At 47.4% G+C, this 16464-nt stretch overlaps 1 protein-coding gene across 2 annotated transcripts in view; it reads right to left on the bottom strand.

Annotated features, from left to right (window-relative positions):
* Nucleotides 1–5374: 5374 nt before the first annotated feature.
* Nucleotides 5375–16464, bottom strand: part of cnot4b (CCR4-NOT transcription complex, subunit 4b) — a 35480-nt gene continuing 24390 nt past the window's right edge. The window contains exons 11-13 of one of the 2 annotated variants that reach the window (XM_080851545.1): nt 15397–16224; nt 9011–9280; nt 5375–6870 (exon numbers count right to left, since the gene is read on the bottom strand). In XM_080851545.1, the coding sequence (XP_080707671.1) occupies nt 6560–6870; nt 9011–9280; nt 15397–16224 (1409 nt within the window). In that variant the 3' untranslated portion in view covers nt 5375–6559. The remainder of the gene's footprint in view (nt 6871–9010; nt 9281–15396; nt 16225–16464) is intronic. The other variant, XM_080851546.1, reaches the window with a different exon arrangement.

The following is a 16464-nucleotide window of genomic DNA, read 5'->3' on the forward strand; positions in this document are numbered from 1 at the left end:
GGAAGAATTACTGAGTGAACACAAATAGACCAATTCACAGTATTCACAATTAGATTCTTAGCCATCGGATATCTGGATCCAGGTCAGCACACCAGTAACACTGTGTGACTACAGTGACAACATGCTCAGCTTGGCCATCTGGATAAAGGGAAGGGTTGAGGGCAAATTGACCAAATGCCGGCATTGGGGGAAAACCTAGATGATCTTGGCAGAGGAGCAATTGCCTGTTTCCCAAATCATTTTAAACAAGCCGGCACAAGGAAAGCACTTGGGCACATGCCTTGCAAATTGACGGATATACAGTATGGTAGCACCAAAAATGTAGCCTGTCGTTCTTATATAAAAAGGTTAATATGGCCTAATAAACTTTGATTCGGTCAGCTCTCAACAACCAAACCGTTGACAGGTTGGAGTCTCTCATAAGAGGAGGATTTAATTAAAGTCCCAAACCACAGCCTGACCTCAAAAGGGTCTATTATGCAGAGCTCCACAGGATAAACTCCATTTTCGTTCAATTGGTGCTACTGAATCAATTAAAAAAAAAAGAAAAAAAAGCAATAACGAACGGGTCATTTGATGTTTGGAGCTCGCTGGCCAATTAAGGCAGCAGAGCAGTAATTTATGCCGATGAGGGTACCGTGGCGTCCCTGCTGGGCTCGTGTTGGGTGAGCTACGAAAGCACGGTGTGAGTGCATAAATTGCTCTTGACATTATCAGTGAGCGGTTGCCTCTGTACAGAGATAAACTTATTGGGCCTCACATGGACCACATTTGAAGTCTATGCTTTCAAGTGCTTTATCTGGTGATGGAGGATAGCTCGGAGGCTCACTGCAAGTCCCTGGAAAGAGACAGTAGAACCAAGCTTTCACATACTCTCGCCTAGTGAGGGATGTTTATAGGGACTCTGGGCCCCCCCTAACCCTACCCCCCTGATCCTCCACTGTCACTGACACATCTACAAAGGGTTATTCCTTCAATAGGCCCTATTATTTCTCAAGGTACAGAATTAAGTATATACTATACTTGTGAAGGGACTGTACTACACTGTAGAGACATGCCGGCTTACTTCTTGGGGTGCATTAAGAAACCTAAGCAAATCTCCTTCAGAGAAAAGAGCATAGTTGTACATAGTTGTATTTATCTGCTAACTTTAAAAAATATATTGGTTCAGAGAAAACAATGCCAGGACAGTTTACATCCACCAACAGGCCTATTTTCAAGATCTTTATGAAATGCTTAATCCACAGCCTTGGCTACATCCTATATTATGCTAAAGATTTGGACACTGTCAGACCTACATACAAAAATTGCAGTTTAGGCATTACAAACAGGTTATTAAAAACATATGACAGTGTAATAACTGTAGCAGCCAGAACAATTATGCAAACTCCTTTCAAAACCCCTACCAAGTTAAATAGTGTCCCTGTATGGTTCCAACACAATCACCACATTAGCAGATGACACTTTATAGTGGCCTAATCAGAGCAGACGACAGTGTGTAGCAGCCACACACTTGCACCCATCTACGTCAATGGAGCAGTAGTGGAGTGTGTATCAACGGCTGTTTAGACGGCTCACCTGTGTCCAACAATTCTGGTGGACTTTCACCACTGTTCCATCGAGAGCACACACTCACCACATGTATCTCAGTGTGGTACGGCATTAGCTCCACGTCAGACTGTAATGCACTCCAGTGAGTGCTGGAAACTGGCCGAAGGGTTTACCGGCACCCCTGTCGCACACCATTGAGAATATCTACCACAAAGGCTGCCTGTGCAGGGGCGAAACGCATGATCAAGGTTACACGCCCACCGTAATCATGGACCTTTTACTCTCCTCCCCTCTGATAACAGGGCCTTCTGCTCTCACACCAGCAGGCTCAGGAAGAGCCTCTTCCCCCCTAAGACTGTGACTATGCTGAACTCCACAGCACAACACAAGGCTATTGCATTCATTACTGCGCTCTCAGTGTCTCGGGCGCTTTTAGATCAATTTGTACTGTTTGTTCTTGTACAGACTGAATTCTTCACATTGATCAAACTAGCATAATGCAGCGACCTGTCGAACCAAGGCTACTGTGTTTGCACACACTCTCACGGCACAGCTCTGTACTCATCTGCACAATGACAGTGAAGTTGAGTCTAATCTAAAAGGAGCACACATTTAAATTACTGGCAAGCTAACTGGTGTTAGAATTGAAACCCCATTTATCTGCAGGGACAAAATAAAACATATCTAAACATATACTAAACAGCAGGGACGTGCACAGGAGTGTGCTAAGGTTGCTTGGGCAACTGCCCGTTTGCCCTCTTCGACTGAAGTTGCCGCTCCGCAGGAAATAAGTTGCCCCTCCTAAGGAAATATTTTATAATAATAATATTTGCGATTACATGGCGGGGCGTGGCATTCTCGGTAAGTGACAGTTCAAAATTATATTTTGAAAATTTGCGATTACATGGAGGGGGCGTGGCAGCGGCGGTGAAAAAAATATTGTGTTGCCCCTTTTCTCCAGGGCAGAGCAACTGCCCTTCAAAATTCCTGTGCACGTCCCTGCTAAATCACTAGGTTAACACTTGGGAGTCTTGAGAGGTTTCACTTTGATATTAGGTTCATCCTTGGGGGTCTTTTCTTAAGAGGTGTTTCAGTTTGAAAAGGTTCCCACACATTGAAGGTACAACAGTGTAACACTATACTCAAAACCTAGATGCAACACCCACACATATGCACCACCCACACAGTAATTTAGAAATTCACTAAATTAGTGATTCATTGTGAAAAATTAATTACCAAATGTATTATATTTTATAATTATTATGTTTGTGGTAGGCAACGGTTCTTACATTTTAAAAGTGCAGATTTGTATGACATTTGTGAGTGTAACAGACCACCATTTCTTTTCATGAAATATCATCTTTTATTAAACGTATTTAAATCACTTTTTCAAGCAAACACTTTCATCCGAACTATTACAGCGATTCAGCACTCTGTCCATGTATCTTATATATAACCAAATCTGAGTCCCTTAAATTGTATTACCACTGAAGACCTGCAGGGTCTGTTTGCCTTGACTAACTTAATAAAACCTATAAAGATCAATTGACGGTGGAGACACTAATGGTAGCCTAGATACCTTTCAATTATAGAGAAATGTTTTCAATACTACATATAGCCTCCACCTCCAAGGCAAACTTTTAGTTTACACTGCCCCCATCTTCTAGTTTACACTTCCCCCAATCTTCTAATTTACATTGCCCCCAGCCCCCTATCTTTTAGTTTACACTGCCCCCAATCTTTTAGTTTACACTGCCCCCCAAACTTCTTGGGGTGGGGATAAAGAAATCCTTTAGCTCCCCAGCTGACAGCTAGTCAGGTTTATTTAGGCTAAGAGCCCCTTTAAAGATGATATTTTTCATTTTTACATTATCTTTTTCTTCTTGAGAATTCAGCAACTTCAAAGAGATTTGTTGTATTTGTTTGCATGATTTTTCCATGTTAATTTGATACTGAAATGAATAGTGGATGGGTCATAACTTGTCAAGGTTTTAAAAAAGCCAACATTAAGTGTAGGTCTAGGTGTTATGGAAGTCTGACATTCGATAACAGCCTGAATAAAACGTAGACACAAAATGATATAATGATGTATATTATTAATATAATTATATATATTTTTACATAATCAGCCCAAATAATTAAATTTTTACATTCCATTATGCACAAAAAGTTATTTATTAAGAGATGTTTTTCCGTTATTAGTAAGGTATTACATAATCGGCACTAATTACGTTAAAACAATTTTACGTTACTGGCTACTAAGTTAGTACATTATCGGTAGTTATTACATCTTTGGCTGCAACAAGGCCCAAGGCAATTGCCTGCTTAGCTTCCCCTGTTGCAACGCCCCTGTTTCTCAGGCCTCTCTGCCTTCTCGGGGGAGCTCTCGCCAGCCGCAGGGAGAGTGGCAGGCGGCCAGTTCTCAGACGAGTGCTTACGCAAATGAGGAGGAGGTGCCCAAGTGCCATGGTACGAAAAAAAGATGAGAACATCTCACGACGGAGCCATTGGAACACCAAAGAGCGCGCACTCTCTCTCTTACACACACACACAGCTGTGACAACATGACCAAGCATAAAAACACGCTGAGTTGAGGGCGCGCACACACACACACACACACACACACACACACACACACACACACACACACACACACACACACACACACACACACACACACACACACACACACACTTGTAAATGTCTTTTTCTATGTTATCTGGCAGCTAATGCATTCAACATCCTCAGGGATAATCCCTGATGTCTCAGGACGTCAGCGAACTGCACTGTCATGCAGAAAGGGAGAGAAAGAGAGATGTGAAGAAAAGAAAAACTCAAAACTCATTTATGGTGTTTTCTCTTTTATTTAGGATTTAGTTTTTCTTTTTCTTTTAGGCCCGTGGCGAGCGTACAACTCCTCCAGCTCTTCGTCTCAATCTTTTTTTTCGAAACTGTTTAGCACTGTGTGTCAAATCCATGGTTAAACGGCACTGGATTCCGTCCGACAAATTAACTGACTTATTCCTCTTGAATACTGTGGAATACTGAAACAGTTGGCAGGAACCTACACAGAGAATGAAAGTATCTTTAAGTCATTAAAAGAAAATTGAGAGGGTGAAACAGAGAGGGAGGGATAGAGAGAGGGGAAAGGAGGAGGGTGAGATGGCACCACGCGCCCTCCTCCGTCGGGGTGCCCAAGTTTTGCTTCGTCTTTTTTTTTTTTTGTCTGCCATTTCAGCAGCCACTGCCTCCAAGACCACAGCCTGCCCAGGCTAATGAGACCGCTAGTGAATACCAGCGTACAGACAAACCACAAAGAGAACGGGAGCGTGATCGTGTTTAACTCTGTCCTGACCTTTCACGAGAATGAGAAGTCATTCATCATTGTAGTGTCCGTACCGAAACCATTCCTGTTACGTTACGGTTTTTTCTTGTCCTCTGTTCATCTACAAACAACCGATTTCCCTCTAATACCCTAAGTCGTCCATCCTATTATACGTTTCCTGCTGCCCTTCACTACATTCATCTAGCATTCTCTTGGTTTTCTGTTGCTATTCCAGTCCCTCTGGTCCTTTGGGACACCTGAGACGAGGGGGAAACGAGGCTGCAGCCTGGCGAGAGCTCCTTAGTGCTCCGTGTCCTTGTGCTTTAACCCCCCCTCACCACCAGGGGCAAGTTCTGATGAGCACCACACAGTGGTGCACCTTCATCCTAATCCTCCCCCTTATGATAAACAGAAGTCACAAACCCCTGTATGCCAAGGTCCTTTTTATCTTAAGGCACCCTACCCCCTCTATGAACCCCCTTCCCCCCCCCTCCTGGCCTTGCAAGACACTACCCTCTGATACAGAGGTCCATAGTGGTGTCACAATGAGGTTCAGGGGGAGCGTTCCACAACACTCTCTCATCCAACCGTATCGCTTCGGTGGGAGGGTCATGGGGCTGAGGGAATGCACTCAGGAGCGATGCTTCCTCCCAATCTGCACACAGGACTTGGCGCACGAGTTTAACCTCTCCTAAAGGCCTGGCTACCATTTCGGATCATGTCTGTATCAGACAAGACAACAACATTCAGGACCAAAGAGATCTCCTTCTCCGGTTAGCAGTACACACACATGTGTGTATAGCAGCCAATACCCCTCAAAGTGCTTTTGCATTTCTCAATCCTCTGCATAATTCCTTTTTCGCTTCTTGATTTTGTCTTTTTTTTGTGTGTCTTTTTACTTCTCCTTTTTGCAGTAGCATGAAGACTGTTAAAACTGATGTCAACAAAACAAACAGGTGCCCAGGCCATCAGAGAATCCAAACTGTGATTGCTGCGGTACTCAACTTGATTAAGGCAGAAGAAGCTGAGCGTCTGACCCACATTAAGTAGCTGCTACTATGTGGGGCGGTGGCTAGACAGCAGACAGGGATTCTCATGAGGCTTTAAAGGCAGGCTCATCTTCTCCCGTCTAAACTTCCTCCATCAGCCCTGAACCCGTTATCTCCACCATCCTAAATGGCTTCTTTAAATTTAGAAAAACAAAAAAAAAAACGTAAATCAGTTCTACCTTAATCAGTTTTGAGTCATACTCAAATCAGCGTCTACATTCTGATTAACAACACATGTTTAGCCATGTTAAAGCAGGTTAAAATATAATAACATAATTTCCCTATGGGCTGACGGTGGGGAGAGCAAGGCCAGTGGCCGTGCAATCAGATGCTGGTCTGATTGACTGTGGAGGGCAGCACATAAGGCCAAAAGAGTGAACCCCGACAAAAAGATAGAAGAGGTGAAAGAAAGGATGAAAAGAAAAAGAAAAGAAGAGCTTGAGACATCAGGAGGAAGAAAAAAAAAAATGATATATAATCTTGTTATTATTACTTTTGTTAATAGTTTTCTGTACTGATTCGGTTGTGTGTGTGAGAGTGAGTGTGTATGTGTTCCCTGTAGGGTTGGGATGAAGGGGGGGTGTGTGTGTATGTGTGTGTGTGTGTGTGTGTGTGTGTGTGTGTTTCACAGTTCCTAGTGTCGGTCCATGCCGGCGCTCTGTAGCAGATCTGTAGCGGTCTGGGCTGTGGGTCTGAAGGAGCTCTGGAAGCCGGGGGGTGGTGAGTGGAACTGGGTCGGGGGGTTGGCTGCGGCCGGGTAGGGGGCCCAGCCGGGTCTGTGGAGGGGGAAGGAGAAGGGCACGTTGTGGGGGGGCTGGAGGGGGCCGCTGGTCAAACTGCTGGAGGGAGCGTCCATCTCGGTGAGCGCCTGCAGTGACTTGAGCCAGTGGGGCGGGTTGTCGTCCTGGAACGAGTCCAGACTGTTGCCCGAGGACGCCGGTATTCCTGGATTGGGATGGGGAGAATGGACAGAGAGAGAACCGAGTGAGAAGATGCAAGGAAAACCACACACAAAATGAAGACACACAGAATGAAGACTAGAATAAGGAGACACCCCCCCCCCCCCCCCCAAAATAAACACAAGAACAACAAAACAAAACAACAAATCCCTCCGGATGAGCCTTGAAATGGCCCAGAGTGTTGATCACATGACATGATGACACGTGGTTTTCCCAGAGACACCTCTACTCTACTTCAGCAGCTGCCTCCAAATCTCTCCGAAGGCGTCCTCCTGAAGCTGGCCTTCGGGCCCCGGCACATTTAAACTTCTCCATGGGCCATGGTGGAGTAGCGCTCATTATCGCACAGGTGCACAGGTATAAATCACCACAGGAGAGGTGTGTGTGTGTGTGTGTGTGTGTGTATTCGTGTGCGTGCGTGCGTGCGTGCGTGCGCGTGTGCAGGGTGGAATGTGGGCACACTCTGCTGCCACGCTTCGGAAAAGCTTAGCGTTCCGGGACCCCGGAGCTTTTGCCGTGGGCCATTAATTCCGCCCAACCTCCGGTGGATGACTGATGTGGACGGGAGGCGATCGGAGAGGCCAGACGGCGAGCGTGACTTCACTGCTGATCAGTAGCACACCCCCTCCTCACACACACACACACACACCGCACGTCCCCAGTCACCACTCTCATCTCTCCTGAACGCCCCATCCCAAATAAACCACAATCCAACTCTCCTCTGCTCAGGAACATCATGATTGGACAGCGGTTGGAGCAACAGGAATGTGATAGGTACTCAATTTTATGGTCAATTATCCACTCCAGCAGAGCCCTGATGTGAACTGGGTCCACTGCTGTTAAACTCCTGGATCTGGGCACATGACCACACTCTTTGCCCTTTCAAAAGGTTTTTTTTGTTAAAAATCAGTGACATTTTAAGTGAAAAGGGCACTTAAAAGGAGGGGGGGGGAAATAATGCATTTGGTGGAAGTGAATATTTCAAATGGCTGGCTGGATATTCTTTGCATCACTCTTGATGCAACGTGTCCTAAACTAAATGTACGGTGGAAAGGACTCTGTTACTAACGAGACTTTTCAGCAATTAGCAGAAATATTTTCATTTTGGTTTCTTTCCAAGCTGATATTAACCCATGGTTTGGTCCACTTGTCTTTATGTGCCACTCCTTGGACCCAGTAAATTACAAAATCTGATGACGTGAAGCACACGCACACACACACACACACCACACACACCCCCCCACCAAAAAACACTGCAGCGTTAATCATGTCTAGCCACCCTCAGAGGGGCGGCACAACTACTGTGACCTAGATATAGCTCATGCCACACACACACACACACACACACACACACACACACACACACACACACACACACACACACACACACACACACACACACACCAATTACCCATTAAAAGTCACTGTGATCAGCATTACAGAGGTTTGGGCCTTTTGCCATGCACTGCACACAAATCACACAGACAAACACAGCAGCATTAAATCTGTTTGGCCAAACACATTGATTGGCCCAGCTTGCTTAATTGGCCATCCCAGTGGTAAACTTCCAAAATCGAGCAGCCCCTACGGCTTGAGCCTGTCCCAGCCCTCTCTGTGTCCCGTCATCAGCCTGGTTTCCAGTTTCAATGGCAGTGTCAAGCTCCCCCCTCTGTGCCCCAGTAATGATGGCAGCCCCAGGCAGCTGTCTGTCACCCTAGGCTTCATCCCTGTCTGGCAAATATATCTGTGCCATCCCAGACCTACCACCCCATAAATGTCTGGACACCCCCATCACTCTCTCACACACACACACACCACACACCACACACCACACACCACACACCACACACACCACACACCACACACACACACACACCCCTCTACTCCTTTGCCCTGTTCTTGGGCCCTCCTCACCAACCACACACCACACTGTCCACCACTCGTCCACTGCTACTACAAACTACAGCAAATACAGTCAATCAGTACCAATTGTGCTGCTGTGCCTTAAAATGTCTTCCCTGTGTCTGTTCAACCCCCTCCAACCATCAATAGAATCTTCCTTCAGGCCCCTGAGTGTCTATCTCTTCCCCCCCCTCCTCCTCCTTTACTCCCAGTGTCTTGTTTACCTGTGATAATGGCGGGGTCCATCCAGCTGGCTGTGCTGTCCCAGCTCAGGCTGTGCGAGATGCCTGAGGTGCTGGATGGGGCCCCCGTGTGGTTGACGCAGATGGAGGAGGAGGAGGAGGATGAAGAGGAGGAAGATGAGGAGGAGGAGGAGGAAGAGGAAGACGAGGAGTTGGGCAGGCCGCCAAAGTTGATGTTGATGTTGGGCAGGAGGGCGCGCAGACCGTCCTGCCACTCTTTCACATTTATGCTCTCTACCGGGCCACTGCTTTCTGCAGGAGGAACAGAGGAGCGAGAGAGGGAGAGAGAGAGAGAAAGAGAGAGAGAGAGAGAGAGAGAGAAAAAAAGGAGGAGAGAGAGAGAGAGACAGAAAGGTAGAGAGAGAGACACAAAGGTGGAGAGTGAGTGAGAGAGAGAGAGAAAGGGGGAGAGTTAAAGTGAAAGAGAGAAAGAGAGAGAAAGGGAGGGAGAGAGAGAAAGCGATAGTCAAGCAGGAATCGAAGATTCATACAAGTATAGAGACCAATCCATCCACTGACAGACAATTACGTTGTCATTTGGATCTGCAATAAGCAGTTTGCAAAACACTTGCATAACGCAGCAAGCAAGCAAGCTAACAGTTCTTGGCCATATTAGAAGTTCCTATTAGAAGCCTGTCCAAGTCCCACGCAACCCATGTCACGTCAACTTTATCATGGCTTCGATGGGAACAAACACACAAATCTGCACTTACACTAAAATTCATGATTACAACTCTGAATTGCACATGCATCACTTTCAAATCAACTGAGAGCATAGATCTTTTGAAAAAGCCAGTTTTTGGCATCACATGGAACTGCTAGTAAGCAAAACCAGTGTTTTGTATTCTGGTACTATTGCCAATGTGTACAGTATACAAAAAAATATAGTGCCACTACTACCACATAACAGATATATTTAGTTTCGGCTATATATTTCTATGTTTACTTCAAACAGTCTGACCTAAATGGGAAGCTGAAGTCTGGTTGCTAGGCTCCGGTTAAGAAACAAACACACTTCCAATTAGCAACATCTATTCTTACGTCTATTAAGAAGCTAAATGTGTGAAGCAGCTCTATAGCAGTGTGGTCTAATATATACTCTGGATGCTCCCCTCCTCCTCTTCACTGCTCTTCACCCACGCCCTCAGTCAATCACCAAGAAAGGTTGATATTAACTAAAACCAACAGATAAGTCAAGGCCGTTTTCTCTTTTCTTTCTCCTGGCTACTTGTTTTTAGGTTTTCCTCCATCCTCCAAGTTTGAGTTAAGTATTGTCCATCACCTGAGAGCTGAAGTTTGAAAAGCGAGACAGCCAGAGAGAATGGGAGAAGGAGTCTCGCACAAAAGAAAGGGAGCGGGCTGTTGGCAGGAACGCCTCCCGCAGGACCCACTAGCTGCTCTTTGTCCAAGAAACACACACACAGAAACACACACACACACACACACCCCATACGCACAACCAAATGACCAAACACGCATCGACATCCACAGACAGACGCAAACACCCGCACACACACGTAACAGACAAAGCTGCTCAAGACATCCAGAGGGACACCTTCAGGTGGATAAGGAAGAAGGGTTTGGGGGTGGGGGGGTGCCTCGGGCTGTTGACGCTGCACTACACTTCAGTCGTGAAAAGGCAGCCCTTTCTTCCCGATGTGTCACACCACACCTGTCAGCCCGACAGCTGGCGAGCGCACCAGCCAACCCTCCGAGCGCACGCCCCGTCCTCCGAGCGCACCAGCCAACCCTCCGAGCGCACGCCCCGTCCTCCGAGCGCACCAGCCAACCCTCCGAGCGCACGCCCCGTCCTCCGAGCGCACCAGCCAACCCTCCGAGCGCACGCCCCGTCCTCAGTCACGCTGAGTCCACTCGCATCTCTCACGGCCACGGCAGAGTGCACGAGATAAAAAAAATAAGATATAAAAAAAAACAGCCTCTTCCGGAGACTTCTCCGTCTCCAGAGTGGCCCTACGGGTCAAGTCCGTGGGGACGGCCATGGCAGCGCTGAGCCTCCAGCAGTGCCAATGCATGACGGTGGGGCAGGGATTCAACGAGGATCAGCAACCGCACCGCAAAACAAAACCCTTCAGCTCCACTCATGGCTGTGTGCCAAACACAGAAAAGGTACCTGGCCATTGAACGAGTGGCTTACAGCATTCCGTTTTTAAAAAGAAAAATATATATATATATATAAATATATATACACACACACACACACACACACACACACACACACACACACACACACACACACACACACACATCATTATATCTGGAACAGAGTTGCTCTAAGGAGTTCAAATTATCTTACCAACAACCTTTCCTGCAACTACGTGGTTCTTCATAGTTTCAGTGTACGTAACTCATGCCTTTCTCAGTCAGACAATGTGGAGACCTTGAAGCCAACACGAGAACGATATATCGCCTTCATTATATTACTGTGGCTTTAAAACGTTAGCCAACATTCACTACAAACTGAGCAAAGTTTAATACAACTAAGAAAAGTAAGCGCTGAACAAAGGTTTGCTGTTTCAAGGACAAGACATCAAGAAAGAGCAAGAAATATATGGTACCATGTCTTGGGCTAATTAACTCCATCAGCAAAAGCTGTGTACTTCAATATCACGAGTATATTTAATTTTATAGTTCAATATTCTTTTTTAGTTTATTTTCCCTCCTTTTTTCGAGGAGCATCGGCTCCAATATAACACAGTGGATCATCTGGGCATTATCACAAGCACAACGACTATGGGTATATGGGTATTGAAATAAATGCTCATCAAACAGCATCTTTAAAGTTTCCCCTTGTGTTAGATAAATTATATTGAGACGTTAATATTAATGAGACAGAGTGAGACAAGCAATCAGAATTTAAAACAGTACTTTTATCTTTTGCAAAAGAGGAAGTGCCCTACGACCAAAGGTTGTGAACAGACTCCAAAGATGCCTCCTGTAGGCCTCAGCACACAGGAAAAGCAAGCAGATTAAAATATAATAACAACGAACGTCCTCATTCAAATGTCTCTATCACCTTGTTACTAGCCTGCCTAGCATGCCTGCAATATAATACATGTGCTGGGGTGCCGTTATCAACAATGCCATCACCAGTCCATCCCCATCAGCACCGTCCGGGGGGGGGGGGGGGGGGGGGGGGGGGGAATTCCTCCTCTAGCATCAGTGATTGGCCTTGCCTGGGTCAGGGATGATGGGCCCATCACTTCCCCCTGGCAGTGAGCCTCCTGGAGTAGGTTTAATAAGCAGCTCCCGAGAGGAATGAGGCTCTGATATAATAGGAGTCCACTACCAGATCCTATCACAGGAACAAGAGGCCTGATGCAGCTTTAATATCAGGGTACCACCAGCGCACCAATAAGGCCAGAGCAGGCAGTGCCGCCTTTATGAAGCCTTCGAGCTGGCAACTGTTTTCATAAGAAGTCAGTGTACTGTGTAGGGCTCGGAAGAATGCACTCCAATCCAATTACAGTGCACAACATTGTCCCTCTCCAACGTCAACATGCCTTGCACAAGCACACAGACATCACAGCTCACACGAAGCTAGTGTCTGCTGATGGTAAATATTTAAAAAGCGTTGTCTTGTTTTCTTTCGCGCAGGACGAGTTGCCATCACTCAATGTTATTTTCGACTATGGCACGAAGAGGATATAGCCTAGGCACATTCTATGGTGAGACTTTAGCCTGGCAGCCAGTTCTCAGATATGGCTTTATCCAAAGGAGGGCTAGTTGCTCGCCAACAGGGGCCTCTCCCATCAATGGCTGCCCACTCGTTTAACGAGCGATTCCTCCTGTTAGGAGTGCGCCAGCTTTACTGGCTCTAAATTGTTAATGAGGCATTTGCGGAGAGGGGATATAAAAGACCACCCACACACACACACACACACACACACACACACACACACACACACACACACACACACAAAGACAGACCCATGCACACATACTGTGAAACACAGAAAAACCCACTAGCTTTAAACTGCAGGATAAAACAAACACACACACACCCACCATTTCAGCGTGTAAACATAACCTGGCTGAGCTTTTCATGCAGTGTATGCATAAGAGAGTCTTTTGGGTGTGTGTGTGTGTGTGTGTGTGTGCGCACATGCTTCAGAGAAACAGACAGTCAGACAGCCAGAGTGTTTGCCTCCTGGTCTATTTCTGTAGTCTGAGGTCTGACTGCTGGTGAATAATACATCTTGGCCTCTCCTCTAGGTCCAGCTCAGGAGCAGAGGCTGCCTGGCATACGCCGGCTTTCCATCACTCCCTCCATGCCAGTGATTTCATCAGCAAAGACGGAGAGGAGGAAGAAGGAAAGAAAAAAAGGTTAGAGGTGAAAGTCTGGCGTCCGGTCGGGTCCTGAACGGCAGACCCCTGAAATATCAGGGGTGGATGCTGGGTCAAGACGGAGGGTGCAGAAAAAAAAAGGTTTCCAAGGTCAATGGAAAGGGCTTAGTGTCGATGTGAGAACCCGTGAGTTTCCAAAGAGCCTTGCCCAACAGGTAGAGGTGCTAATCTGCAGTGGGCTTTTTGAGAAGAGGAGGGCTCACGTAGGAGCGCTCCAGTGGTGGCTAGAGCATCACTGATCTCAGAACAGGCAAACACCCAGCACACTGCACACTGTACCCAGCACACTGCCAGAGAAGAGGAGGGCAGCTACAGGACGGGTCATTGGTTCAGGGCTGAGGCCACATCACAGCGGGTTTGTTTTTATTTGAATGACGCAAAGTCAATAGTCCAGTGATGCGTTTCCGTCTGCACTGGCTGAAACACTAGCACATTCTGACAACAGTGTAAAGACAGGACTCCTTTATGTCACCGGGCACACTACATGATGATGGTCACCCACCCCACAATCACCTCTGTGGGCCTCAGAATGAGAAAGAGACTGCTGTGCTGTGCAACCAAAAAAACTAACAAAAGAAACCCTCTACAACCACTGCTTGAACCCAAAAGTACTGCCAAAACTAAGTCACTGGCTTGGAGCACGGCTGCGGGCGGAACAACTCTTTACTCAAATGAAAAAGGGGGGGGGGGGGGGGGGGGGGGGGGGTGGGGGTACATGAAAGATTTACCCTGGAGAAAAATATGAATTAGTCTTTGTTACACACACACACAGTCTTCTGAAGTGTGCTCTCTCTCTCTCTCTCTCTCTCTCTGTGTATATATACTGTATGTGTCATGGACCATACAGACCAACTCCACAGAAGATTGAAAACCGCCCGTCTAGCCAAGCCCTGTTTTTATTGTTCTCACTCATAAATCCGGAGGGTTCTTGAAAGACAGCCAAAAGCAGGAGGCGGGAGGTCATGACTTTAATAAAATGTCAGCAGGTAGCCTTTTCCTCCTGTCTGAGGCATTGCTGATGTACCCTTCAGAACTTACGACTAAGGTCAGCTGATAGGGGGAGGGCTACAGCCCACTCGTCCTGACGGCAACACTTGGCATTCACCAGAACCCAAACGAAGAGAACACTGCCAGAACCCCACGAAGAGAACACTGCCAGAACCCCACGAAGAGTCCACTGCCAGAACCCAACGAAGAGTCCACTGCCAGAACCCCACTGCCATGGAAATAACTGGAGGATGTCTACTCTTATATACTTCATCATTCAGCCAGGACCAGATCCACATTCTGTACTGACAATGCAGCAGAATAGCATCTCATGCCCAGTCTCATGCCCAGGGACCTACAATATGCCCTCGTAACCGAAAGTAAAGCAGTGCTAGAAACATGATCCGAACCTCCCCTGACTTAGCCTTACCTGGTAGGTAAGTAAGAAGCTAGAAGACCGTAGTTTGCCTAGCACACTTTAGCCAAAAGCCAGACAATATCGTTCTCACAAGGATACTGCAACCAGCATATTTGTTTTCCAGTGGTGAAATGTCCAGTACAATACATGCCTATTTGATGGTCTACAGCTTAAAACATTCATAACTGACTGAGTCTGAGAAATGTAGACACAGACATTGTGTCATTATTTTCGGGGCATGACACAGCTATATTATTCCCTCTACCTCGCCATCCTAGTGTTTGTGCCCTGACTGTGATGTCGCTTTTCAATAGAAGAGTCAGTCTACTCTGCCACCTGGTGGACACTTGTATACTCCATGTGATTCCACACAAAGCTTAGTGCTGTTATGGTTCTAAAGGCCAGTAATTAAATAAGCCTTTATTCTTAATCATATTAACTCTTCAAATGTTTTAAGGCTTTGAGTTCAAGAACTGAAGGCAGCTTACAAACCGCCATTGAACACACAGCTCTTTCAACCCCCTGCGGTTTTGTGATGTTTCACCCTTAAACAAAGAGGCCATGAAAAAGTGGACTCCATTTCCCACAATGCACTCACCTGAGATGGCGATGCCTCCCAGCCCTGTGCTGCGTTGCCGCTGCTGCTGTTGCGACGGCAAGCTCAAGTCCAAGAAGCCGCCAACCATGGAGGGAGGCACATTGGCAGAGGCGGTGGCACCGGAGGTGGCGGTGGTCGTAGCTGGACCGGCGGCGTGGTGGTTGAAGTGCGTGGGGTTGTTGCGCATGGGGAAGGTCAGCCAGGGCAGGCGAGAGGCGGGAGCAGCAGCGGGGCCCGAGCCCAGGTGTGAGGGAACGCTAGCAGTCTGACCGGGAAAGCTGAAGGAGCTGTAAACAGAGCGCTGCTGCTGCTGCTGCTGCTGCTGCTGTTGTTGTTGATGATGTTGTTGTTGTTGTTGTTGTTGATGTTGCTGTTGTTGTTGTTGTTGCTGATGTTGTTGTTGTTGTTGCTGGAGCAGCAGCTGGGAGTACCGTGGTGGGGACTGAGGGAGGGGCTGGTGGGGGGCACAGTTAAGGAGGAAATGAGACTCGCCACCAGGGCTTCGCAGAGGCCCCACTTTAGAGGAGTGCGAGGGGGAGGCAGGGGGCAGGGCGGGGGGCAGGGCGGAAGGCAGGCCAGGGTGGTGGTGGTGGTTGTGGTGTTGGTGGTGGAAGGGGCTGTGATGGTGGAAGGGGCTGTGGTGGTGGAGTCCCAGACCCAACGGGGAGTCCTGCACAGAGAGCTCCTTCTCGATGAGGTCGGCCAAGGCCTTGCGCGTGATGTCGAACGGGTCGAAGCCCAACTCGTCGTCCTGCTGCTGCTGCTGGGAGGACGAGCCGAAGCCGAACGCCGCCTGCCAGTCTGTGGAGGACGACACAGGGATGGTGTCTGCAGAGAGAGCGGCAGAGAAGGAGAGGAGAGGAGGGAGAGATGAGCAGAAAGAGTAAGAAAATATGGGCAGAGAAAACAGGAAGGAGGAGGAGGAGGAGGGGGGGGGGGGGGGGGGGGGGGGATGGGGGCAGAGGAAATATAATTAGGAGAACCCTCTCAGGAAAACATCTGGAGGTCAAAGCTACTCAAAGTCATAACTGCTTTAAAGAGGGTTGTAAACTTTGCTGATGTGACCAG

This window comes from Sprattus sprattus, assembly GCF_963457725.1.
Source record: "Sprattus sprattus genome assembly, chromosome: 14".
In the NCBI taxonomy this organism is placed as follows: Eukaryota; Metazoa; Chordata; class Actinopteri; order Clupeiformes; family Clupeidae; genus Sprattus; species Sprattus sprattus.